Source organism: Hylobates moloch, unplaced genomic scaffold (genome assembly GCF_009828535.3).
Source record: "Hylobates moloch isolate HMO894 unplaced genomic scaffold, HMol_V3 SCAFFOLD_20, whole genome shotgun sequence".
NCBI classification, from domain to species: domain Eukaryota; kingdom Metazoa; phylum Chordata; class Mammalia; order Primates; family Hylobatidae; genus Hylobates; species Hylobates moloch.
The window spans coordinates 34,334,940-34,348,290 of record NW_026652295.1 but is presented as its reverse complement, the minus strand read 5'-3'; the positions used below and the strand labels follow the sequence as shown (position 1 = coordinate 34,348,290).

The window sequence follows — 13,351 nt, the reverse complement described above, 5'->3', positions numbered from 1 at the left end:
CTCCGCCTCCCAGGTTCAAGTGATTCTCCTGCCTCAGCCTCCCCTAGTAGCTAGGATTACAGGCGCCTACCACCACGCCCGGCTAATTTTTGTGTTTTTAGTAGAGATCGGGTTTCATCATGTTGGCCAGGCTGGTCTCAAACTCCTGACCCCAGGTGATCCACCGCCTCAGCCTCCCAAAGTGCTGGGATTACAGGTATGAGCCACCATGCCCGGCCTTATGATTCCTTTTTCTTTCCCAATTATTCACACTAACAAAAATGGGTGGAAATTGTAGGGAATTTAATTTTGCCTTAATATAAAAATTGTATATCCCCTGGAGCCATCAAATATGAGTTACCTTAGGCAGTACTGAGGTGCCCATCATCCAGGTATGCAAGTGGAAGCTCACCGACCCCTCGGTGGAGATGCTAGGGAGGAGATTTCCACAGAGAGTGAGGGACAGTGAACTGAATGAAACTTCGATGTCGTCCCAGCCCCAGGATCTTGAAGTTCTGTGATCAGTGAATCTCCTGTAACCACAGGCTTATGAGTTAGGATTGCATTCAGCTGTAAGTAGCAGAAAAACCCAAGTAATTATGGCTGAAGCAAATAGGAACGTATATTTCCCATGAATCCAAAGCCAAGACATAGGAAGTGCTGGCATTCTTTTGGTGGCTGGTAGCTCTGTGTTTCTCTTGACCTTCTCTTCAAGGTTGCCACATGCCTTAGCAGCAGCTCCTGACTTCACGTTCTCACCATATTCGAAGGCAGGAAACATGGAGTAGCTGGCGGCTGGGAAGGCGGGAGAAGGAGCAGAGAGTTTCTTCTTGCATACCTTTTTTTTTTTTTTTTTTTTTGGAGACAGAGTTTTGCTCTTGTTGCCTAGGCCAGAGTGCAGTGGCACAATCTCGGCTCCCTGCAACTTCTGCCTCCTGGGTTCGTGCGATTCTCCTGCCTCAGCCTCCCGAGTAGCTGGGACTACAGGCGCCTGCCACCACGCCTGGCTAATTTTTTGCATTTTTAGTAGAGACAGAGTTTCACCATGTTGGCCAGGCTGATCTTGAACTCCTTATCTCAGGTGATCCACCTGCCTCGGCCTCCCAAAGTGCTGGGATTACAGGCATGAACCATGGCGCCTGGCCCATACCCTCTTCTTATCTTTCCTCAAATCCTCAAGGCTGACTTCTCTTCATATCTCAGTGGCTAGAACTAGGTTATCTGACTACCTCTAGCTGCAAGGGATGCTGGGAAAGCAAAGGGAATAAGATCCTTCTCCTGGGGCCAGGCTCATTGATGCCCAAACAATATTGGGTTTCAGCTGGCAGGGAAGGAGTAATGGCTATTAGGAAACCAGGTAATGGTGTCTGCCACATATGAATTATGTGCTCAGCAAGAGGAGCTTTCAATACCTTAACCCAGGAGGGGTCTCAGGCCATGAGGCAGGGCTGAGTCATGCTTCTTGGTGCCACATTCAGTCCCGGAAATCTGCATTCACGTCCTGTTCATGTGTTCACTGAATGACCACAGTGTGCCTGGCACCATGTTTTGGACTGTGGGGGGCATAAGGAAAATGTCCCTGGTGTCCAAAAGTGAGCAGGGAGTTGGGCTTTGGGCTCTGCAGAAGCAAGTGACCAAGACCCCAATCATTATGTAGCTTGCATTTTATTTCCAATGGCCAGTGCTCCTGTAGACTCTCAATTTCTGCTGCAATTCAGCATCACACGCCTACACAGCAGAGGCACAGTCTAACCACAGCTCAAAGAACCAGATGGTCCCAACTTACAATGGTTTGACTGACAATTTTTCAACTTTATGATGGTGCAAAAGCAATATGCATTCAGTAGAACATCAATAAATTACATGAGATATTTGACACTTTATTCTAAAATAGGCTTTGTGTTATTTTGCCCAGCTAATGTAAGCATTCTGATTGAGCACATTTAAGGTAGGCTAAGCTAAGCTACGATGTTCAGTAAGTTAGGTGTGTTAAATGCTTTTTTTTTTTTTTGAGACAGGGTCTCACTCTGTGACCCAGGCTGGAATGCAGTAGCATGATCATGGCTCACTACAGCCTTGACATCCTGGGCTCAAGTGATCCTCCCACCTCAGTTCCCCCAAGTGCTAGAACTATAGGCGTGTGCCACCATGCCTGGCTTATTTATTTATTTATTTATTTATTTTTGCAGGAGGGGGGAAGATGAAGTCTGTCTCTGTTGCCCAGGCTGGAGTGCAATAGTGTGATCTCGGCTCACTGCAGCCTCTGCCTCCCAGGTTCAAGCAATTCTCCTGCCTCAGCCTCCCGAGTAGCTGGGACTACAGGCGCATGCCACCACGTCCAGCTAATTTATTTATTTATTTATTTGTATTTTTAGTAGAGATGGGGTTTCACCATGTTGCCCAGGCTGGTTGTGAACTCCTGAGCTCAGGCAATCTGCCTACCTCGGCCTCCGAAAGTGCTAGGATTACAGGTGTGAGCCTCCATGCCCGGACTTAATTTTTGTATTTTTAGTGGAGATGGGGTTTCACCATGATGCCCAGGCTGGTCTTGAACTTCTAGGCTCAAGCAATCTGCCCACCTCAGCCTCCTAAAGTGCTGGGATTACAGGCGCAAGCCACCACACCTGCCCATTAAATGTATTTTCTTTTTCTTTTTTTTGGAGACAGAGCCTCACTCTGTCACCCAGGCTGGAATGCAACGGCACGATCTCGGCTCACTGCAACCTCCGCCTCCCGGGTTCAAGCAATTATCCTGCCTCAGCCTCCCGAGTAGCTGGGACTACAGGTGTGCACCACCACGCCCAGCTAATTTTTGTATTTTTAGTAGAGACGGGGTTTCACCATGTTGGTCAGGCTGGTCTGGAACTCCTGACCTTGTGATCCGCCTGCCTCAGCCTCCCAAAGTGCTAGGATTACAGGCGTGAGCCCCCGCGCCCGGCCTATTAAACTTATTTTCAACTTACAATATTTTCAGCTTAAACAATGTGTTTATCAGGATGTAGCCCCATCGTAAGTCAAGGAGCATCTGTACTTTATTCCCTACAAATCTCTCTAGATTCTGACAATGGCAGCTTCTACCAATGACCACTTTTCCCATAGGGCAGCGGAATCTCCATGGCTTGTGAAGGGGTCTAGAAAATGCCGCTGAAGGATAAAAATTATTTTGAGCATTTGAAAATGGGCCTTTTTCTTTTCTTTTTTTTTTTTTTTTGAGACAGAGTCTTGCTCTGTCGCCCAGGCTGGAATGCAGTGTTGCGACCATGGCTGACTGCAGCCTCAACCTCCTGGTGCTCAAGTGATCCTCCCGCCTCAGTCTCCTAAGTAGCTAGGACTACAGGTGCGTGCAACTACCTGGCTATGTTGCTGTTGTTTGTTTTTAGACACAGGGTTTTGCAATGCTGCCCAGGCTGGATGAGAATAGGCTGTTTTCTGAACTCTTTTGTCTGCCTAAATGCAGAGCCCTGCAAAAGAGCTCCATTGTCATAAATCCCCCTCCCAGGAGTTTCTCAAAACCAGGGAAAATTGACTCATTGCTGGAGGGGAGAATAGTTGGCACGACACCTAAACAGTCAGGTCACGAAACTATCATAGCTCCCATCTTTTCTCCTAAGGGCCCATTCATCTTTCCTAAAAATTACTTTCCTATAAGTGTCCTTTCTCCTCCTCCCCTTCTTCTATTGAGATGGTATATAACCCCCAAATTCTAACTTCCTCCTAGAGTCACTCTCTTCCTTGAACTTCCCTACATTCTGAATAAAAATCGGTCGTTTCTCTTTTATCAGTTTAATTCTCAGGCCTTCAAGTACTGAACCAAAGAGGATAGAGGAAAAGTTTTCCTCCCCCAACACTTGGAACCAGTTTAATCATGTCAGCAACATGTCTTCCCCAACTCCCTTTTTTTTTTTTTTTTTCCATATCAGGCTAAAAATGTTTATAAAAAAATTAACAACTTTGTTTTAAAGCATTTTATATTCCTGGATGAAAATATTCAATATTGGAAAAAAGTAAAATTTCAGCTGGGCACAGTGGCTCATGCCTGTAATCCCAGCACTTTGAGAGGCTGAGGCAGGATTGCTTGAGGCCAAGAGTTCGAGACCAGCCTGGGCAACATGGTGAGACGCCCCCCGCCCTCCATCTCTACAAAAATCTTAAAAATTAGTTAGGCGTGGTAGTGCACACCTGTGGTCCCAGTTACTCAGGAGGCTGAGGTGGGAAAATCGCTTGAGCCCAGAAGGATGAGGCTGCAGTGAGCTGAGATGCAGCCACTGCACTCTAGCCTGGGTGACAGAGTGAGACCCTGTCTCAAACAAAACAAAACCAAACCATAAAATTTCCTCAAATTAACTTTTTTTTTTGAGACAGGGTCTTGCTCTGTTGCCCAGGCTGGAGTGCAGTGGTGTGATCTTGGCTCACTGCAACCTCCACCTCCCAGGTTCAAGTGATTCTCCTACCTCAGCCCCCTGAGTAGCTGGGACTAGGCATGCACCACCACACCCGGCTAATTTTTGTATTTTTAGTACAGATGGGGTTTCACCATGATGGCCAGGCTGGTCTCAAACTCCTGACCTCAGATGATCCACCCACCTCGGCCTCCCACAGTGCTGGGATTACAAGCATGAGCCACGGTGATGGTCCAGAGCTTTTCACCATGTAGTCCCATTTGTTTATTTTTGCTATTGTTGCCTGTGCTTTTGGTGTCTTATCCGAAAATCATTGTCAAGATCAATGTCATGTAATAGTTCCCCTATATTTTCTTCTAGGAGTTTTATGGTTTCGGGTCTTATATTTAGGTCTTTAATCCATTTTGAGTTTATTTTTGTGTGTGCTATAAGGGTCCAATTCCATTCTTTGGCATGTGAATATTCAGTTTTCCCAACACCATTTATTGAAAAGACTATCCTTTCCCCAGGGTGTCTTCTTGGTGCCCTTGTTGAAACTTAATTGACTGTACAGGCTTGGGTTTATTTCTGGGCTCTGTATTCTCCCCTTCCCCTTCTAACTTCTTAGACATTGGGTATCCTTGGGAACTTCTTAGACATTGGGTATCATTGGGTTTCCAGCCTGCCACCTCTCCTCCTGTGGTCATTTCATAGGTTTTCTCTGAATGGGGAGAGCTCACGTAACACAATGGAAGTCTGGTTATCTGTCTGATACATTTAGTACAGGACAGCATATTCTACCAAGGTGTGGTTCACATCGTTTTGCTGTGACTTACAAGGGGGTGTTCTAAGTACAACCATAGCTTACCTCCAAACTCCCCAGCCCTTGCATCCTAAGCCCAACATCCTGGAGGGCACATTTGGCTCAGTTCTGGTGGCTGAATGTGGAACCTTAGGTCCAAAATCTGAAATAATTAACTCCAAAATGTAACCTGAATATAACAGGCACTACTCACAAACAAGCGAGCTAGCATCTAACTCAAAAAGCCTCACCACACACTGAGACTTCCTAAAACTCTACTTGACTCATTCTCTCCCCAACCCCACACTGCAGTCGCTGCTCCAGTCTTTCTTTCTCACTCTTTCCTAGGCTCTCCTTCCTTCCTTTCTTCTTTTCTTGTCCCTCTTTTCTCTTGCCTCCCAGAAGATTCAGATTCGGCACTTTCCAACTGTGTGACCTTGAACAAGTTGCTCAACCTGTTTCCCTACCTGTAAAACAGAGGTGATAACAGTAGAGACCCCACAGGTTTGTTGTAGGATTAAATGAGATCATGTGCGTAAGGCACCTAGAGCTGCTCCTAACATCTAGTAAGTGCTCAATAAACATCATCAATTCTTTATACACATGGATGTTTTGTGTGCCTTCTTTCACATTTCTGAAATTTAAGGTCGTGGAACTGGAGTATCAGGTGTAAACTGGGCTTCCGGGGGGGGTAGATTACAGAGTGGGCTGAAGGCAGAAAGGGGTTGGGGTGGGAAGGGAGCTTTGGTCTCCTCTGGGGGACTTTCATTCATGCCCCAACTGGGGAAAGACCCCAAGCCCAACAGTGTCCCTTCCTGCTTCCTCCCTCATATCACCTCCCCGCCCCCCAGAAACCTGTACCATGCCCACCCCAGCCCAGCCCACCCAGGCCCCAACTCTGTGGGCAGCAAACATTGAAAAAGCTCTTTATTTCAATGATGGCACATCACTCCCCCCCTTCCCTCCACTCATGGCAGAGGCTCTGGGGAACAGGGTGAACACAGAGCTCTGGGTAGGGAGGAGAGCAGGTGGAGGAGGAGGAGGCAGCAAGAAGGAGGGAGCACTAGAAGAACATTTTCTTAGCCAACTTCTGCCTTCCAGTTTTCTGACAACGGCCATAGGCGATGCTAAGCCATTTCTCATTCTTCGAATATATACAAGTCAGGTTCTGCAGACAGGGACACTCTCTATATTGGCCAAAGAACACCTGGGAAAGACAGGACTTTGACCTCGACCTTGGCGGCAGCTCTTCCCTGAGCCCCTAAGCCCAGCCCAGCCCAGCTCCGGGGCCCACGTGCTTGCCCACAGCCAGGAGCCAGGGATAAAGGATAGCTTGCCAGCTGCTCAGAGTGGCGCCTCTGGCTGCCTTCTCCAGGCTGGCTCCTGGATTGCTCAGTGCCCTCCCAGCTCCAGCCCTTGTAACCCCACCTGTCACTGACCCATCTGCCTGTCCTAAGTCTATGGACACACCATCGCAGGACCTCCATGTCTTGTCTTTAAATCCTTCTATGGGCAAATCAACTCCCTCCCCTACACACCCAGCTCAGAGGCTGCCTCTGCCCATACTCCACCAGGAACACCCGGGGCCACAGCAGAACTCCTGGGCTGGATGAAGACGGGGCTCTGGGGCAGAGGCTGGACCTAGCTGTGCCCATTTACTGTACTACTTTCGGAATTTGCTGAGAGGACCCCTGGAGAATGTGAACCCACATTAGAGAGTGAAGCATCGCCTTCCCGCCCCCATCCAGGATTCCAAGACCCTAGGGTGGGCTGCCATGTTGGTTCCGTCCACAGGCTCCCCCAGAAGGCTTGGAGGTGCAGTCCCACGGGGGAATTCCAGGCTCCGGGGCATTTCCGCCCACCTACCCTTCTTTCCTCCCCAGGAATCTGGGCCTGCCCTGGCTCCCCCTTCCCCTGGATCCCCTTCTGGCTCCCCCCGGGCGCCGATACCCACCTGCGTTTGACACAGACTGCCCTCGGACCCCTTCTCCGCGCAGTGCGACTCGCAATCGTCTGGAGCACGTCGGCAGCACCCAGTCTCGCAGTCCTGGTTCCGGATGCAATACTCCTTGAGCTCCTGCAGGGAGGGACACGGCCCCGCCAGGCTCCACCGACCGCCTTCCGCCCTCGCCGCCGCGCCCGGGGCTTTCTCCCTACGGGGCTCCTCCCCAGACTGCGTTCCCACCGTCACCTCTGGCTCCTGCCAGGCAGGGTGATCTCTACGTGAGGGCTGGGGTAAGTCTGTGCAGACGGTGGGTGCCTGGAGGGGACTGAACAGTTTTTAAAAGGCTTACTCTTGCTGCCCTCAACATAGGCTGCTTCTCATACACACCAGGGTGGTCTAGACTTTCCTGTCTCTCTCTTGCACTTCATTCTGCTGCAGAGCCTTCTCTCCCGAAAACTCATACTTACCCTTCACCTGTGCTTGATGGTCACCTACATGCATTCCCACCCCCGCTCCCCCTACACACATCAATGACCTCCACCCAGTATTGGGGCTTAGGACAGTAATTAACATTATTGATCACAGCCACCCATCATCTCTGACAATTTCAATAGTCATTCAACAGGCAAATACTGAGCATCTACTGTGTGCCAGGCACTGTTCCAGGCACTGGGAATACAGCTGGGAACAACAAAAACAGAAATCCCTGTCCACCTGCAGCTGACATTCCAGAGCAGCACTGTCCAACAGAGCTTCTGCAGTGATGAAAATGTGCTTTTTCTGCTCAGTCCAATAGCCACTAGCCACTACTGAGCACTTGAAATGTGGTAGTGCAACTGGCGAGCTGAATTTAAAATTTTTTTCTTTCTTTTCTTTTCTTCTTTTTTTTTTTTTTTTTTTTGAGATGGAGTCTCGCTCCCATCGCGCAGGCTGGAGTGCAGTGGCGCGATCTCGGCTCACTGCAACATCCACCTCCTGGGTTCAAGCAATTCTCCCGAGTAGCTGCGATTACAGCCGTGCACCACCATGCCTGGCTAATTTTTGTATTTTTATTAGAGACGGGGTTTCGCCATGTTGGCCAGGCTGGTCTCGAACTTCTGACCTCAGGTGATCCACCCGCCTCAGCCTCCCAAAGTGCTAGGATTACAGGCATGAGCCACCGCGCCCAGCCCTCTTTCTTTCCTTTCCTTTTTATTTTTTTTGACAAGGTCTCACTCTGTCACCCAGGCTGGAGTGCAGTGGTGCAATTATGGCTCACTGTAGCCTCAACCTCTAGGTTCAAGCAATCCTCCTGCCTCAGCCTCCCGTGTAGCTGGGACCACAGGCACACACCACCATGCCCAGCTAATTTTATTTTTTGTAGAGATGTTACAGGTAGTTAGACAGGCATGAGTGGGGTAGGAGAGGGCTCTCCCCCACCCATCAGGAATGTCAGGTGATGGTTCAATAGTTATCACATTGCATCTCTACAAATTATAATTTAGCAGCTAGGCTCCAGGGAGAGAGAGGCTCCTAATGGTCCACAGCTGTTAACATTAAAGTGTTCATTGAAAGCAGGGGCCAGAGAGAAGCAAAAAGGGCTTCCAATAAAATCTCAGGTGTTGGGTGAGTGAGCCCGGGGAATGCACATTAAGAGGAAAAAATGGAGTATGAATTTCCGGGGACAGGGCCAGTCACGGTGGCTCACGCCTGTAATCCCAGCACTTTGGGAGGCAGAGGCGGGTGCATCACGAGGTCAGGAGATAGAGACCATCTTGGCTAACACGGTGAAACTCCGTCTCTACTAAAAATACAAAAAATTAGCCGGGTGTGGTGGTGGGCGCCTGTAGTCCCAGCTACTCGGGAGGCTGAGGGAGAATGGCGTGAACCCGGGAGGCGGAGCTTGCAGTGAGCTGAGATCACGCCACTGCACACCAGCCTGGGTGACAGAGCAAGACTGTCTCAAAAAAAAAAAAAAAAAATTTCCGGGGGCACACTCCACTGGAAAAGGGAAGAAAGTCTCAGATGGGCATGCGTACAACTTCCTAAACACCCTGCGTATGCTCACCTCCCAAGGGTAAGGAGGACACTGCACATGTGGTCAGCTCACCCTACGGGAAGAATCAGGGGAGAGAGGCACACGACACTGGAGGTAGGCAAGACTGTAAAGGGCTAGGACCAAGGTTAAACACTGCACTTGTCCTTCAAGTTGCCCACTTGGGACTCTTCCAAGTGTACTTTCCATTCTTTCCTGCTTTAAAGCTTTTTAATAAACTTCCACTCCTCCTCTGAAACCTGCCTCGGTCTCTTTTTCTGCCTTATGCCCCTCAGTCGAATTATTTCTTCTGAGGAGGCAAGAATTGAGGTTGCTGTAAATGCATACAGATTCATCGCCAATAACTCAGATACCTTCCACCAGTAAGAGACAGGAGTCCCGCTTTGTTGCCCAGGTTGGTCTCGATCCCCTGAGCTCAAACAATCCTCCCACCTTGGCCTCCCAAAATGTTGGGATTACAGCCATGAACCACCATACCTGGCCTGAATTTTAAATTTTGTTGAATTTTAATCAATTTAAATCTAAGTAACTATATGTGGCTAGTGTAAACCAAAAATAAAATTTGAAGCCTCCCACCACCACCAATCCACAGCCATCTCAGTGGACTCCCTCCTTGGCCAGGGCACTCTAAAATTTAACCTGAAAGACTGGTTCAGGCCATGACGGGAAGTGGGGGTTGGACATGCCTCATTAATACCCCTCCAGCATTAACATTAACAAAGACCTTAAATCTGATCAGAAACATGTACAATCTATTTTCTATGAAGCCTGTTACTGGAGGCTTCATCTGCATGATAAAACCTTGCTCTCCACAACCGCTTATCTTAACCCTTCTGCAGACATTCCCTTCTGCTGATAATAGCTCTTTCAACCAACTGCCAGTCAGAATTTGTTTAAATCTACCTACGACCTGGAACGGAAGTCATGCCCCCCACTTCAAGTTGTCCCACCCTTCCAGATCGAACAAATGTAAATCTTACAGGTACTGATTGATGTATTATGTCTCCGTAATGTGTATAAAAGCAAGCTGTACCCCAAAAAACAAAAAACAAAAAAAAATTTAAAAAAAGCAAGGTGCACCCCGGCCACCTGAGGCTGTATCATGGGTATGTCCCTAACCTTGGCAAAATAAACTTTCTAAATTGACTGAGACCTGTCTCAGATATTTTGGGTTCACACTAGTAACTGCACTATTGGACACGCACAGCTCTAGAGAGGGAAGACAGGGAAGAGATACATAAGTGAAATGATAGGGTATCACAGACAAAACGTTGAGCAAAATAAGTCTTTTTTTTTTTTTTTTGGAGCTAGAGTCTCACCCTGTCACCCAGGCTAGAGTGCAGTGGCGCAATCTCGGCTCACTGCAAGCTGTGCCTCCCGGGTTCACGCCATTCTCCTGCCTCAGCCTCCCGAGTAGCTGGGATTACAGGCGCCCACCACCATGCCTGGCTAATTTTTTTTGTATTTTTAGTAGAGACGGGGTTTCACTGTGTTAGCCAGGATGGTCTTGATCTCCTGACCTCGTGATCCGCCTGCCTCGGCCTCCCAAAGTGCTCGGATTACAGGGATGAGCCACCGTGCCCAGCCCTTTATTTTTTGAGACAAAGTCTCACTCTACTGCCCAGGCTGGAGTGCAATGGTGCTTTCTTGGCTCAGTGCAACCTCTGCCTCCCAGGTTCAAGGGATTCTCCTGCCTCAGCCTCCCAAGTAGCTGGGATTACAGGCATGCACCACCACGCCCAGCTAATTGTGTATTTTTAGTAGAGAAGGGCTTTCATGTTGGTCAGGCTGGTCTCGAACTCTTGATCTCAGGTGATCCACCTGCCTCGGCCTTCCAAAATGCTAGGATTACAGGCGTGAGCCACTGAGCCTGGCCCAGATTTTTTTTTAAAGTACATACTGTGTGATTTCATCATACAAAGTTCAAAACTAATCTATAATAATGGAAGTCAGGAGACAGTTGCCTTTGGTGCTATTGACTAGGGGAGTAAGAGTGAGCCTATTGGGGTAATGAAAATGTCCTATATCTTGTTCTGATGGTAGTGATGAAGGGGTCTGCATAGGTTCAAATCCATTGATTTCTATGTAAACTCAAGATTTGGACATCTAGTAAGGTGTAATTTTTACCATATAAGTTATACACATAACAAGTAATATTTATATTATATATGTATAATCCTATTATGTATGGTTATGTGCTATAAAGAAAATAAAGCAGGAAAGGAGGATTGGCTATAGCTGCCTCCCGGCCTCCCTGCTTCCATCCTTGCCAGTGACCTCCCCCAGGTGCCCCCTCACCATCCCCACTCTCACTTCCACCTCCCCAACCTCCTCAAGTGAGTTCTTCCCAGAACAGCTAGAGGAGTCTTTTTTAAAAGTTAATTCCCACAATGCCATTCTCTGGATTCAAAGCCATCACTGGGGCTCTGAATCCACACCTGGCCTGGCCCCAGGGCGTTTGCGCTTGCTGGCCCTCTGCCCAGAGCACCCTGTCCTGCACTCTTTGCCTGGCTGCCTCCCCCTCCTGCCTCCGGCTGAAGACTTCCTGGACACCAGCAGAGCAGTCCCCATCACCTGGTTGTACTTTGTTCACAACACTTATGACTCTCTGAAATCATCTTATTTATATGTTTAAAAATAATTTATCTCCTCCTGCTAGCAACTCAGCTCCAGGACATGGATCTTCTGCTCTCATGTTCACTGCTGTATTTCTTAGCCCCCTTGGACTAAAATCCTTACACATTGCAGGTGCTGAATGCATAACTGTTGAATAAATGAGAATATTGTAACTCTGTTCCATTTATCTCTCTGAGCTCATCTCCCATGATTTCCTCTCTCTCACTCCTCTTTGCTATTCCTTGAATATGCCAGCACATTTCCACCCCCAGACCTTTGCCCTGGCTGTTCCCTCCACCTGGAATGTTCTTCTCCCAGAGACCTGCCTGCTTTGCCTGTTAGGAAGGACTTCCCTCCCTTTAGGTCTTTGCTAAAATTTCACATTCTTAGTAAACTCTTCCCTGAGCACCCCATTTAAAACTGCAAACCCTGGCCAGGTGCGGTGGCTTACACCTGTAATCCCAGCACTTTGGGAGGCCAAGGCGGGTGGATTGCTTGAGGTCAAGAATTCAAGACAAGCCTGACCAATACGATGAAACCCTGTCTCTACTAAAAATACAGGAAAAAAAAATTAGCTGGGCGTGGTAGTGGGTGCCTGTAATCTCAGCTACTCGGGAGGCTGAGGCAGGGGAATCGCTTGAACTCAGGGGGCTAAGGTTGCAGTGAGCCGAGATTGCCCCACTGCACTCCATCCAGCCTGGGTGACAAAGCAAGACTCTGTCTCAAAAAAAAAAAGAAAAAGAAAAAAAAAAACACCTGCAAACACTTCTCACACCACCACTCCCACAGCCCGATTCTTATTTTCCCTTTCCTTGCTTATCACCTGAGATAGATGCTATTATTAATAGCATCTATTGTAATGTTTTACTTCTTTGCCTCACACACTAGAGTGACAGCTCCACAAGGGCAAGGATTTTTATCTTTCTTGCTCACAGCCCTATCACTAAATGTAGAAAAATAATTTACATATAGTAGGTGCTCAATAAAAATGTGTTGCATGAGTGAATATCTGTCTCCCTTACCACATGTGCGCATGGGCAGGGGGGCTCTCTCACATTCACCTCTGTGACAGCAGCACCTGGCACTGCCCTGGCACAGCTCCCAGGACCAGGGTGTTTTCTCTTTCCTCCGAGACATCTTCCACCCAACACTCCCTGCTGCCCCCACTTCTGGCCTTCTCCCACACTAGCCTCTATGCCCACTCACCTCTCCAAATAGTACAGGCCTTAGGACAGTGGAGGGGGAAGTGACTGCACTCTCCAGCTTTCTTACCAAAAGGTTGTATTTTGTTGGAGAAAGTGAGCCCCTGGTGAGGAGGAAGAGAAAGGAGAAGAGAAGGAACAGCAGCAGCAGCCATTGGGGTAGCATCATGGCCCACAGGTCGTGGTGGCTTTTCTAGGGTCCAGCGAAATATCCTGCACACCGACCATGTGGGTGTCCTCCCAGCTGTGGGAACACCATGTAAAACCAGCACCCAACCCCGTCAGAATTTTCCCATCCTGCACAAAACTCAGGTTAGGCCAATCAGCAAATTCCACCACAATAATTAGTTCAGGCAGACTAAGCCAATCCAATCAGAACCGATCTTAGGGTAT

At 48.4% G+C, this 13,351-nt stretch overlaps 2 protein-coding genes across 3 annotated transcripts in view; both read right to left on the bottom strand.

Moving 5' to 3' along the window:
• LHFPL5 (LHFPL tetraspan subfamily member 5) overlaps positions 1-7,195 on the bottom strand; it is a 36,862-nt gene extending 29,667 nt beyond the window's left edge. Inside the window, exon 1 of the mRNA XM_032140301.2 lies at positions 7,115-7,195. The gene's annotated coding sequence lies outside the window, so the exon portion shown is untranslated. The remainder of the gene's footprint in view (positions 1-7,114) is intronic.
• CLPSL1 (colipase like 1) lies at positions 267-13,219 on the bottom strand. 2 transcript variants are annotated; one of them, XM_032141181.1, is made up of 3 exons: positions 13,029-13,219; positions 7,115-7,237; positions 267-774 (listed from the first exon to the last, which is right to left on the bottom strand). In XM_032141181.1, exons 1-3 carry the CDS (start codon positions 13,125-13,127, stop codon positions 727-729), a joined length of 270 nt encoding a protein of 89 aa, XP_031997072.1. In that variant the 5' UTR covers positions 13,128-13,219; the 3' UTR covers positions 267-726. The 2 variants fall into 2 exon arrangements, with proteins under 2 accessions (XP_031997072.1, XP_031997071.1); XM_032141180.2 differs by lacking the exon at positions 267-774 and adding an exon at positions 6,073-6,367.
• Positions 13,220-13,351: the final 132 nt, after the last annotated feature.

Excerpts from the sequence above, each read along its gene's own strand:
- CLPSL1 (XM_032141180.2), bottom strand. The coding sequence starts at position 13,127 with ATGATGCTACCCCAATGGCTGCTGCTGCTGTTCCTTCTCTTCTCCTTT. Across the intron at positions 7,238-13,028 it reads CAACAAAATACAACCTTTTG|GAGCTCAAGGAGTATTGCAT; the intron begins GTAAGAAAGCTG and ends CCCTCCCTGCAG. Across the intron at positions 6,368-7,114 it reads GCAGTCTGTGTCAAACGCAG|GTGTTCTTTGGCCAATATAG; the intron begins GTGGGTATCGGC and ends TGTCTTTCCCAG.